Source organism: Ictidomys tridecemlineatus, chromosome 6, assembly GCF_052094955.1.
Source record: "Ictidomys tridecemlineatus isolate mIctTri1 chromosome 6, mIctTri1.hap1, whole genome shotgun sequence".
NCBI lineage: Eukaryota > Metazoa > Chordata > Mammalia > Rodentia > Sciuridae > Ictidomys > Ictidomys tridecemlineatus.
In genome coordinates this window covers 186,035,410-186,048,545 of record NC_135482.1, presented here as the reverse complement: position 1 = coordinate 186,048,545, position 13,136 = coordinate 186,035,410, and the positions used below count along the sequence as shown (strand labels likewise).

The following is a 13,136-nucleotide window of genomic DNA, read 5'->3' as shown; positions in this document are numbered from 1 at the left end:
TAGTGAGAGTGGAAACTACAACTGTTTTGAAAACTTCGATTCTAAAATTAAGGCTATCCATATTCTATTTGTAGTGCTGTAAATTGGAAGATACTCAAATGTCCAGCAACAGTAAAGACTATTATATTCATACCAGGGAATTCTGCAAATACCAAAAATAACTACAGTAGCAGAAAACAATATTGATGACTCGCATATATTGAGCAGGAAGAAAACAAAATATTACATACTTTATAAATTCTATTTAGATGAGTTTCAAAATAGATTACATGTTTATGATGCAAACTTGGGGAATAAATTATAAAGAACAGCAAGAATGTTAGCATGTATGACAGAATAGTGGTTGTCTTCAGAAAAGTGAAATGGTGTAATGATGGAATCTAAAGGGTGTCTTAGGGTTATTGACAATGCTTTATTCATTAGGTGGTAGTTTTATGATGGTGTAATTCAAGTTCTATTTTTTTGCATATTTTATGTGTATTGTTTCACTACACAAAAAGTTTAAATGTTGTATTGACCACAAGTCTTCACTTTGAAAAAAGTCAAAACTACCAACTGACCTCACTCTTTTACTCCACAAAAAATCTAGGCTGTTAGCCAAACATCATATTCTAATAAATTTGCAAATTTCCCAAGTTTGCTTTCAAGGTAGCTGAAGAAAAGAGTTGGGAGTTTACATGAGTAGTTATACTCACAAACTTCAGCCTGCCAAAAGAGTCTTAATTTCATAGCATATCTTAACTTTTGAATTCTGGATAGAACTGGAAAGGGCCAGAGAGACACCATCAGGTCATCACACAGTATATTATCCTTAGAAAATGGCTGGAAGAAGAGCTAGAGGAAGATTTAAAACTTTAAAAAAGAGACTAAGCAAACAACTATATCTGTATGATAAGGGCAGCATCCCCAGCATTCTTTTTCTCAGGCAGTAGTCTCTGAGACAATGAAGAAAAGATTTAAGGGGAATATGAGTGTAGTTCCTTGATTATTCAAGTCTGATTATTAAAAAGAGCTGTTGTAGACATAAAATACGAGTATTTCACATTTTTTAAAAAATTATTTTTTAGTTGTAGTTGGATACAATACCTTCATTATTTATTTATATGTGGTGCTGAGGATTGAACCCAGGGCCTTGCACATGGTAGACAGGCACTCTACCGCTAAGCCACAACCACAGCCCCAGTATTTCACATTTTTAAAAAAGTAGTATAGTGCTTTTTAGTTTTAGGTTTACAGAAAAATTGATCAGAAGGTACAAAGTGTTTCCACAGGCCTGATCCCCTTGCTACAGCTTCCTGTCTTGGGTACATCTTGTATTAGTATAATCCATTTGTTAAAATTGATTAATGAATATTGATACTTTATTATTTTGATCCATTTGGAAAAACTGATGAATGAAGATTGATACTTTATTACTTACATTAAGATTTTCTTTTTGTGTTATTCTGTGGGTTTTGAATATAACGTATATATATATATATCACTATGTATCATACAGAGTAGATTCACTGTCCTAAAAATCTCCTATGCTTCACCTGCTCTTTCTTTCCTAGCTTATCACCCTTACCTTGCCCTCCTGGCAAATACTGATATTTTTAACTGACTTCATAAATTTTCCCTTTTTGGACTGTCATATATTTGAAATCATACAGCACATAGCCTTTCCAGGTTAGCATTTTTCACTTAGCAATATCCTTTTAAGGATATCTGTTTGTGGCTTGATAGATCATTTCTTGTTTCATTGAATAGTCTTCCATTGTATGAGTGTAATCAGTTTTTTTATCCATTCACCCATTGAAAGACATCTTGTTGCTTTATTATGAATAAAGCTGCTATAAACATGAAAAAAATAAATCCAGTTGTATTTCAAGAAAAACAAGTTCTTATGCAAAGTGGTGAAATAAGTAGAGTTAATAAAATGATTGTTTTTCAAGCTGTTTTAGTGATTTATCACATTCAGTACAGTCATCATAGGAAGACTGATAGTCAAAGGTAGTGAACAGACAACAGATGAAAACATATATGTTGAACTATAAAAGGATACATGAGATACTGGTCTTCCTAACCTATAAATGTGATTTGCAGAAAACAAGTGTTCGTAGTCGGCTTGGGGTTATTTATAATCCTACCTCAAAAATAAATGAAGAGAACACAGTGATTTCTAGAGGAATTTTGGTAGCTTTCCTTACACTGCAAAACAGCTTTTTGAGGAGCATTCTCAAGAAACTGGCAAAGGAAGAAACTGCTACAGCTCTTTACTCTGGAATTAAAATTAAAACATTCCTTACTGAGGTGAGTAACTATTTGAAATAATAAGTGTGTTGGATGATTCAAAACTGTGTACTTGTAGATGTGTTAATGGAAAAATATGAAGAAAAATTGGGAATAATAAACAGTACTTGTGTAAAGGGAAAAGATAAATGATAATACTACATGGAGATACGTAACAAATCAAATTTCATATATTTCACTATTTCATGATCCTTAAAATCGATGATATTCTTACAATATGTACTCAAGTGAAGAGTTCGGGACTAAAGAATTATGTAAATAATCAAGTATGTCACTGAAAGGGTCCAGTATGGGGAAATTCTAAAGTTAAAAAATTATCTATTTGAAGAAAGATTTATCCTTTCAAAAAATATTTTGTCATCTACTGGAAAATGGTGATATCCTTGCTGAAAGACATAATCTCTGTTGTGGCTCTTACATATAGGTGAGAAAGATGGACAAAATAAGTGATACTAGATATGTATTTGGAGAATGCTATTTTAGTTGGAGTGGTCAGGGAATTTGTCTCTAAAAAGCTTTAATTTGAGCAGTTTTGCAAGAAATGAGATCAGTCATGTCAAAGTCTGTGAGAGAAGTGTGTACCAGGCTCAAGAACATCTGAGGACCTGACAGAAACAATCATGCCAGGTCTGAGGTAGGCAGAAGATGGTTTTGACCAGAACAGAAGAATGGTCATGTGGAGAATATTAAGACATGAGGTCAAAGAGCCCCAGATACTTTTAAGTACCTGTAGGCTATGGTAAGGAATCAACATTTTTTGAGTTTATTGAAAAGCTACTGGGAAATCTTAGAGGTGAGGAATCTAAAAAGATAACTCTGGATGCCAGTGAAGATTTGATTATAGGTAGACAAGAATAGAAACAGGATGAACAATTACAATACTCTTGCAGAAATCTGTGCAAGTAATAATGGTGTTAGATGATAGTGGTAGTGGTGATGAGATAATTGATACATAATATTTCTTGCCCTTTTCTTGCCCTGTAATCAAAAGAATTAGTTGACCAACCGTATATGACATGTGAAGGTAATCTAGGATTTGGGGCTTGAGCAACTGGAATTAATAATGGTGTCTTTTTTGAGATGAGGAAATCTAAATGAGAACATTTGGACACAGGATCAAAAGTTAAATTATGTACATGTTAAGCTGGAGATGCCTCTTGGACATTCAAGTGGAGATTTTGACAGTTGAATAAATGAGTATTGAATTCAATGGAGGGCTTTAATGTCATTTTTTAAAACAGTTATCAATATTGTATCATATTTAAAGCTAAGTGATAAGATTACCTAGGAAGTGAGTGCGAGTGTCCTGAGTGTTCTTAAATGGAGGCCTCATACTGTCACCATTATATTTGATCAGGTGGTCATGGGTGACTGATTAGAACAGTTTCAGTGGAATTATATGTGTATAAGTTTATAACTGAATTAGATTTAAGAAAATTAGAAGGCAGGAAATAAAGGCAGCATACGTAGCTTTCTTTGATTCTTTTTAGTTACATGTAACATTAGGATTATTTTTTAGCATATCATTTATTCAAAGAATCTTTACTATTATAGTTTATCAAAGAATTTTTTCTTTTGGCATGAGTATATTTCAGATATTAATTTTTGACTCTACGAAGTTTCTCATTGTAATTTTTAAGACAGGTTTGAAAACATGTATTATTTTCCACTGTGTGATTCTCCCCCTTTAGTTTCTAATATTTAGTTGCTGCATTTTGACACAGTTGTCATAGCATAGAATATAATTTGCCCTGATTCATTCTCTAGTACTTCCCTTTTCCTCTCCTCCTCCTTCCCATTCTTCCCTTCTCATGGATAGCTCTTTTTAAGGTATTTTCCTACATAGGGGAACAGAAATAGGACTGTATTCAAATGAAACTTGAAATGAAGGAAGGATTTCTAAATTTGGGAAATGTCACACTTTTGTGTGCTAATGGGAGTAGTCTATCCAAAAAATGACCAAGTGTGTCGTTCCAAAGAGCAGAAGTCATCCATTGTAAGCAGAAGAAAGGTAGGATCTGTGCTTAATAGATACAGTTTAGATTTATTGAGTGACAAAATGAAGTATTTCTCTTCTGGTTGCTTTCATTTTTAAGTCCTGTCATTAGCTGAGTATTAGGTTAATAGTAGGTGTAGAGGTTTTATGGGGAGAGAAAAAATGTCAAATTCTCTTTTCTGAAACTGAGAAAGTGAAATAAGCACATTATTGTAAGAAAATTTCTGGTTACTGCTGAAAGTTCACTTGAGGTTGATGACTATAAACAGATAAGCATTTGCTGCGTGTTTTTCCTCCAATTGTGTTCCACAGTTTGCATCCAGTTGCAGAGTAAGCAGAGTTGTATTTAACCAGATTTGAGGCTTTTCCAGGTGAATATGACTAAGAGAAACCATTAAATGGAGATAATCATGGACAATTTTTGTTGTAGTAACTGACTCTGGGATATACTTGGAAAATTTTACTATGGTAGGCTTGATGAACCCTAAGGTGGTAGGGTTTGTGGACTGAAAAGTTGAGTAATGATTGGTCTGGTGATGGGACATGTCTGGAGGTTGTGGACAAAGAGAAGATGATTAAAATAGGGATTTTGGAGATGAGAGTTTCTACAATTGCACTATCCAATTCTGTAACTACTAATTGGCTGTTTTATACTGAAATTAAATTCAAATTTAATTCCTCCGTCGTGACACATTTCAAGGGCTAAATCAGTGACGGTGTCTGTGGCTTCAGCTACCATATTGGACAATGCAATGGAACATTTCTATCATCACAGGATCACCCAGGAACTTACTAAAAAATCAGAGTTTAAGGCTCCATCATGATCTATTGAAATAGAATCTACATCTTAATATAAGGTATACAGGTGATTTGTATAGACATATTAAAGTTTGATAGAAGTGTGCCACATGTAAAGGTATAAGGACATTGTTTATGGCTGATTTTATGTGACTATTCATATTACTTTTTTGACTCTGACCAAGGATTACTTTCAGTATTTACATACACTGTTACTAAAGTGGTCTTCTGGAATTGGTACAATGGACTAAGATAAGGTATCCCTATTTAAGACATTTTTTTTTTTTAGAACAAAATGAGGGGTACTAAATTCAGAACTTAACAGCTACTTCATTTATTTAATGTTATTTAAATTGATGTCACTAGCATTTTATTTTATTTAGTTTTTATTTATTTAGTATTTCCCCTCTTAAAAAAAAAACAACAAAATTTAAACATACTATGATTGACTTGGCAAAAGGGAATTCATTTTTAAATGTTGTATCAGAAGAAAATAATTTTAAAATGATAATTTAGTATCAATGTATACTAATATTAATAAGAGTGGGTTTGTTAAAATTAATGTTTACTGTCCTATTACTTTTATCATTTTTAACTTGTAGGGGATAGATAAGAATGCTTTTGAGAAAAAATACAACACCATTGGAGTGAATATTTTCCGAACTCATCAGTTGTTCTGTCAGGATGTGCTAAAATTGCGTCCTGGGGAAATAAGTATTGTCAGCAATGGGAAAGTAAGTAGAACAATCAATTGCTCACTTTTTTTCATTGACACTAAGGTATTGGATCTGAGATGTTTTTATGTTACAATACACCTGAAGTAACACAGAAAATGCCATTCGTGATGAACACATCAGTCAGGGGTTAGTATAAATTAAATGAGTGCATGACCCCTGCCTATTCCTTGCTCTCTTCTTCCATGCATGATAACACTCCCCCATTTATGAATATAGATACAGGTAAGGAACTGTTCTTTATGCCTCTAGCTCCTACTTTGTTCTAGTATATTAGAAAAACAATATATATTACAACATTTTTGAGAAATCTGTGTTACAGTAGATATAGTAAGTATGTTGTTACATCTTTTCTCTACAGTTGTTTTTCAATTGACAAATACTTTTGAAGTATAAATAGTTGCTACATAGTCTTTATTAACCTAATCTTTTTTAAAAAACTACAGAAAAAAATCACTCCCACCATCGTAATAAAACTATTATGAGCTTGTTTTACATTCCAGTGCTTTTTCTACCATAGACATTTGGTTCTTTTAAATACATTATTATAGTCCTAATATTTATATATAATTTTACACCATTTTTCTCTTAATATATCACAAGCATTTTTTCTGTGAAAGTTCATAGTTAAATTGTTCTATGAGCTAAAAGAAGACATACACAGTGAAATCAGAGATAAAATACAAGATCCCTTTAATTAGGAGATAGAGTCTGAAAAAGAAACAATCAGAAATCCTCAACAAAGAAATCAATATACCAAATGAAAGTTCAATGGAAAGCATCACCATAGATGCTTTGAAGATAGAAGTCTCAGAGACAAATTATATAATCTTGAAAATAAAGTCTACCATAAGAAAAATATTAAGAGACCATGAGTGGAATATTCAATAAATCTGGAATAAGATTAAAAGGACAATTTTAAGATTCAATGTAATCAATAAAGGCTCTAAAATACTAAAGGATTGCACAATCTTTTCAATGAAATAATATTAGAAAATCTTCCAAACCTTTAGAATGAAGCAGAGATTCAAATACAAGCATATATAGAACTCAGAGTGGATCTGTTGTGATTTTTTTTAATACTTCAAAGACAATTATTATGAAAATGCCCAACATACAGAATAAGTATAGAAATTTAAAAGCTGCAAGAGAAAAATGGTCACAATATGGATTTCAACTGATTTCTTAACCTAAACCCTGAAAGTTAGGAGGTCCTAGACTAATATTATTCTGAATAATGGATGCCAACCAAAAATACTATACCCAGCAAAATTAAGCCTCAGAACTGAAGATGAAGTAAAAATCCTTCATGATAAACAAAAACTAAAAGAATTCTTAATTAGAAAGCCTGTACTTCAAAATATAATAGAATATTTCATATAGAAGAAATGCAATATACAAATGAAAACCAGCAGAGTGAGGAACTACACCAGAAAAAATAGTCAAAGAAGAATTAAATTCAGTTGAACACTACAAGTAAATCAAAATGACAGGAAATAAAAATTACCTTTCAGTAATAACACTGAATGTAAGTGGTCTAACGTCTTCAGTTGAAATACATAGTTTGGTAGGTTCAATTAAAAAAAAAAATACCCAAAAAATATGCTGAAAGAGACTCGCCTCATAGGCAAAGACATCCACAGACTGAAGGTGAAAGGATGGGAAAACATATCATTCACATGGATCGTCTAAACAAGCAGTGTGCTATCCTCATATCAGATAAAGTAGACTTCAAGCCAAAGTTAATTAGAAGGACATTTCATGCTGCTGAAGGGGATCATACAACAAGAAATAGCAATCATAAATATTCATGCTCCAGACGATGTTGCATCTACATACATCAAACAAACCCTTCTCAAAATTAAGAATCAAATAGACCACAACACAATAGTACTGAGTGACTTTAATATGCCTCTTACCACTGGGTAGATCATTCAAACAAAAACTAAAGATTCTATAGAACTAAAAAATATAATTAACAAAACACCTATAGAACAGACACCTGTAGAACTTTCATTCATCAGACTGAATTTGCCTTCTTAGCAGCACATGGAACATTTTCTAACAGACCATATTATATGTCACAGAACAAATCTTATCAAATACAAAAGAACAGATAATACCTTGCATTCTATTAGATCATAATGAAATAAAATTAGAAATCAACCATAAAGTAAAAAACTTCTAGAAACCACTAACTCCTGGATATTAAATAATACACTTTTTAATGATGATAGTAGAAGAAATTGAAATAAAGAAAAATTCTTCAAAGTAAAGAGAATAGGAATGCAAAATATCAAAATCTTTGGAATACTATGAAAGTGATTTTCAGAGGAAAGTTCATATCATTGAGCTCATTCGTTAAAAGAATAGATACAAAATAATCTAACATTATACTTCTTGGGCATAGAAAGAGAACAAACCAAAATCAGTGGAAGACAAGAAATAATTGTAGGCAAAGTCAATAAAATTGAGATTCTTTCATTGATCTTGTGATTTTTCTTTTTTTTACAAAAAGTTGTTTCTTTGAGAGGATAAACTAAATTGATAAGCCCATAGTCAAACTAGCCAAAAGAAAGAGGAAAAAACCTCAAATTATCAAAATCCAAGATGAAGAAGCAAATATCACCACACACTACTGAAATTCAGAGGATCATCAGACTGTTTTGCAAATTTATACTCTAATAAGCTAGAAAATCTTGAAGATACAAATTCCCAGAGACATACAACCTACCCAGATTGATGTAGGAGGATATAGAAAAACAGTTCAGTTTCAAGTAATGAAACTGAAGCAGCCATCAAAAGCCTTCCAAAGGGGCTGGGGATGTGGCTCAAGCGGTAGTGCGCTGGCCTGGCATGCGTGCGGCCAGGGTTCGATCCTCAGCACCACATACAAAGATGTTGTGTCCGCCGAAAACTAAAAAATATTAAAAAAAAAAAAACCTTCCAAAGAAAAGCCCAAGATTAGATGGGTTCTCAGCCAAATTCTACCAGACATTTAAAGAAGAACCAGTATTATTCACAAATTCTGTAAGAGGAAAGGAGGGCTGAGGTTGTGGCTCAGTGGTAGAGTGCTTGCTTAGCATGTGTGAAGCACTGGTTTGATCCTCAGTACCACACAAAAATAAAGGCACTGTGTCCATCTACAACTGAAAATATTTTTTAAAGGGTGGGAGGGAAGGAACAGTGCCAAACTCGTTCTGTGAAGCCAGTATTACCCTGATAGCTAAACCAGACAAAGACACAACATGGAAAAAAAACTTCAGACAAGTATCCTCGATGAACATAGATGCAAAAATTCTTAATAAATTATTGGCCAATTTCATATAAAAACACATGAAAATGATAGCATAATATAATCATGGAGGGATGCAAGGGTGGTTCAACATACAGAAATCAATGTAATTAAATAAATAGCCACGTAATTCTTGTCTAAGTTTATCTCAATAGATGCAGAAAGCGTTCAACGAAGTGCAGCACTTATTCATGTTTAAAACATAAGCTCTTTTATCCCTATTTTTTCTTAACATTGTAAATTCTATATGACAAACCTAAAACCAACATTATTCTGTATGCAGAAAAACTGAAAACATTTTCTCTAAAAAAGGAACAAGACAAAGATGCCCACTTTTACCACTCATATTCATCATACTCCTCAAAACTCTAGCCATAGCAATGAGACGAGAGGAGGGAATTAAATGTATACAAATAGGAAAAGAACGGTTCAAATTATCTGTTTGCCAGCAACATGATCCTATGTGTAGAAGACCCCCCCAAAACTTCAAAAAGACTTGGAGATCTTATAAATGAATTCAGCAAAGTAGCAGGTTACAAGGTCAAAACCCATAAATCAATTGTTTCTATTCTCCAATGGCAAATCTGATAAAGAAATTAGGAAAACTATCCCATTCACAATGATCTCAAAACAAAACAACAAAAACTTGGGAATCCATCTAACAAGAGGTGAGGGACCTCTACAGTGAAAACTATAGATCGTTAAAGAACAAAATTTTTGAAAAGATATAAGGAGATGGAAAGGCTTCCCATGTTCTTGCATACGCAGAATTAATATTGTGAATATGGCTGTAGTACCAAAAGCACTGTACAGATTCAAACTATTCTCATCAAAATTCTAATGACATTCTTCACAAAATTAGAAAAAGCATTCATGAAATTCTTTTGGAAAAATAAGAGATCTAGAATAGCTAAAGCAATCCTTGGTGAAAAAATCGAAGCCAGATGCATAACAATACCTCAAATAGTACAGAGCTATAATGACAAAAGCAGTATGGTACTGGCACCAAAGCAGACATGAAGACCAGTGGAATAGAAGACATGGAAAGAAAACTTCAGACAAGTATCTTCGATGAACATAGATGCAAAAATTCTTAATAAATTATTGGCCAATTTCATATAAAAACACATGAAAATGATAGCATAATATGATCAAGGAGGGATGCAAGGGTGGTTCAACATACAGAAATCAATAATGTAACCCACATAAATAGTTAGCTCATATTTGACAAGGATGCCAAAAAGAGAAAGCATAACCTCTTAAACAACTAGTGCTGGGAAAACTTGAAATCTATATGGAGTAGAGTGAAATTGAACCCATGTGTCTCACCCTGCACAAAACTCAAGGTGGACTAAAGAAAAGAATTAGAACAGAGCCCCTGTACCTTTTAGAAGAAAATGTAGGCCCAACACTGACTTCCTTACAAAGACTCCTAAAAATCAAAATTTAATAAATAGAATGGCATGAAATTAAAAGCTTTCTCACAACAAAGAGAAACATACAGGAAAAAAAAAAACATACAAAATGGGAGAAAGTCTTTACCACCTGCACCTTAGAGCATTAATCTCCAGGATACTAAAAAAACTCAAAATTTTAACACCAAAAAACAACCTGATCATTAAATGAGCGAAGGAACTGAATAGGCACTTCACAGAAGAAAAAATACTAGTGGCCAACAAATACATGAAAAAATGTTTAACATCTCTAGCAATTAGAGAAATGCAAATTAAAACTACACTGAGATTTCATCTCACTCTAGTCAGAATGGCAATTATCAAGAATACAAGTAACAATGTTGGTGAGATGTGGGGGAAAGGATATACTCCTACATGAAAGCATAATATCAAGGAAGTATGCAAGGGTGGTTTACCATACAGAAATCAATAATGTAATTAACTAAATAAATTTAGACAAGAATTACATGGTTTTTGGACATCAACAGTTGGTAGAGATGCAAATTGGTTTAACCACTATGGAAAGCATATGGAGATTCCTCAAAAAATTGGGCCTGAGATCACCATATGACCCAGGTATCCCACTTCTTGGTATATATCCAAAGGATTTTAAATCGGCATGTTAGAGCAATGCAGCCGTATCATTGTTTATAGCAGCACAGCTCATACTGGCCAAACTATGGAGCCAACCTAGGTGCCCTTCAACAGATGGATGAAGAAAATGTGCTATATATACACAATGGAGTTTTACTCAACTATAAAGAAGAATGACTTTGACATTTGCCAGTAAATGAATGAAATTGGAGACTATTATGCCAAATGAAATAAGACAGTCCCAAAGAGTCAAAGGTAGAATGTTTTCTCTGATATGCAGAAGCTAATCTAAATAAGGCATAAAATAATAAGAATAGAAGAGTATTACTAAGTAGACAAAGGGTAATAAATGGAAGTTAATAGGAATGGGAAAGGGAAAGAAAATGAATCTGACTTCACTTTCTATGTACATATGTGAATATACCACAGTGATGGTGAATCTCACCCTCATGAATATCTCCAAAGATGTTAATTACAAAAAAGAACAGCTGAAAATCAGTAGAGGCAAGGAAATGGGGAGGGAGAAGAGGAAGGGGAAGTATTGGGGACTGAATTAGAAAAAATTATATTCTATGATTTTATAATTATGTCAGAATGTATCCTTTTTCCCTACATGACTAGAAAGAATCAATTAAAAAGTAACTTTGCTATGCTGTAAATAATTTTGTATAGCACTCCATTGAAGATGGATTGGTGTTATAACCATGTGATTTGTCTCTTTGTGCTATTTTATTTCTTACATATTAATTAATATGTACATAATAGACTTCAATTTATAGATAAACAAAAGAAAATTGAAATTTAAAAATTTATAAAATACTGATGATTGCTTTTCTAATTTATAATGAAAAAACCTAAATATGTGGAAGCATTATGATTTCAAAGTAAAACTTTCTAAAGGAAATAAGTTGGTACTTTTTAGGGTTAGGGATATAGCTCAGTTGGTAGAGTGCTTGCCTTGCATGCACAAGGCCCAGGGTTCAATCTCCAGTACCACAGAAAAAATAATAATAATTTGGTACTTTTTAATATGTTGTCACTTTGATTTTGGTGTTTATGCAAGTGTTACTTATAAAATTCAGAGTGAAAAAATATTTTTGTCTCCTTTATTGCCTAATGGATTTAGTAAATGATGGAAATAATTGGTATCATCTGTTTAATCGCTAATCAATTTTTGCTTAACAAAGAAATATCTATTTGAGGAGAAAATAGTTTTCCTAAACTGTAACCTTCTAGGAAATTTACAGTAATTTAGCTGCTTTCATTTTAAGTTCTTAGGACCTTTAAATGAAGATTTCTATGTAGAAGACTTTTACTTGTTGGAGAAGATGACATTTAGTAATTTTGTAGAGAAAATTAAAGAGTTTGTTGAAAATATGGAAATCAGCTCCAAAAAGTAAGTGCTGGAAATCAAGAGAGTAATCATTTGGGGTTTGGCATTTTTCATTTGATTTTTTTTTTAAGATTAGGAAACATTTCAGATATGTAGATAAAAGATACATAAAAATATAGCAAATATAAAGAAATAATAAAACATTCATTTATTCATCACCACCAATTGTAGATATTATTTTATTTGACTAAGATCTTGTTTTTTTTTTTGTTTTTTTACCTGCATATCCTTCCCTTCCCAGAAGTTAACCATTTTCTGAAAGGTTACATAGCTTATTTCCATAGAAGCTGTAACCATGTACCAATAGAGAGTCTTTCTTGAGGTGTTTTTATAATATGAAATATGAAACTTTCACTTCCTTAAAATTTCATATATTGTTTTGTCTTGTTTGTCTAGCATGAGTGACCTTATTATGAAAGCTGATGCCCTTGTTTCCTCTTTGCCTAAGCAGGCATCTAGGTATGATGTCACATTTCTTAGAGAGAATCACAGGTAAGAATATAATATCATCAGGTTTTTTTCTGTCATGCTACTCTCAGTTATTATTTCCATTTGTTTCTATAACACAGTAAAATATAAA

At 32.5% G+C, this 13,136-nt stretch overlaps 1 protein-coding gene across 4 annotated transcripts in view; it reads left to right on the top strand.

The window, feature by feature from the left end:
- The window catches only part of Uggt2 (UDP-glucose glycoprotein glucosyltransferase 2), a 180,714-nt gene that overhangs the window by 91,753 nt on the left and 75,825 nt on the right, over window positions 1–13,136 (top strand). For all 4 annotated transcript variants that reach the window (XM_005317032.5, XM_040281658.2, XM_021729926.3 and 1 more), the window contains 4 exons: window positions 2,086–2,292; window positions 5,689–5,820; window positions 12,435–12,559; window positions 12,953–13,048. In XM_005317032.5, the coding sequence (XP_005317089.2) occupies window positions 2,086–2,292; window positions 5,689–5,820; window positions 12,435–12,559; window positions 12,953–13,048 (560 nt within the window). The remainder of the gene's footprint in view (window positions 1–2,085; window positions 2,293–5,688; window positions 5,821–12,434; window positions 12,560–12,952; window positions 13,049–13,136) is intronic.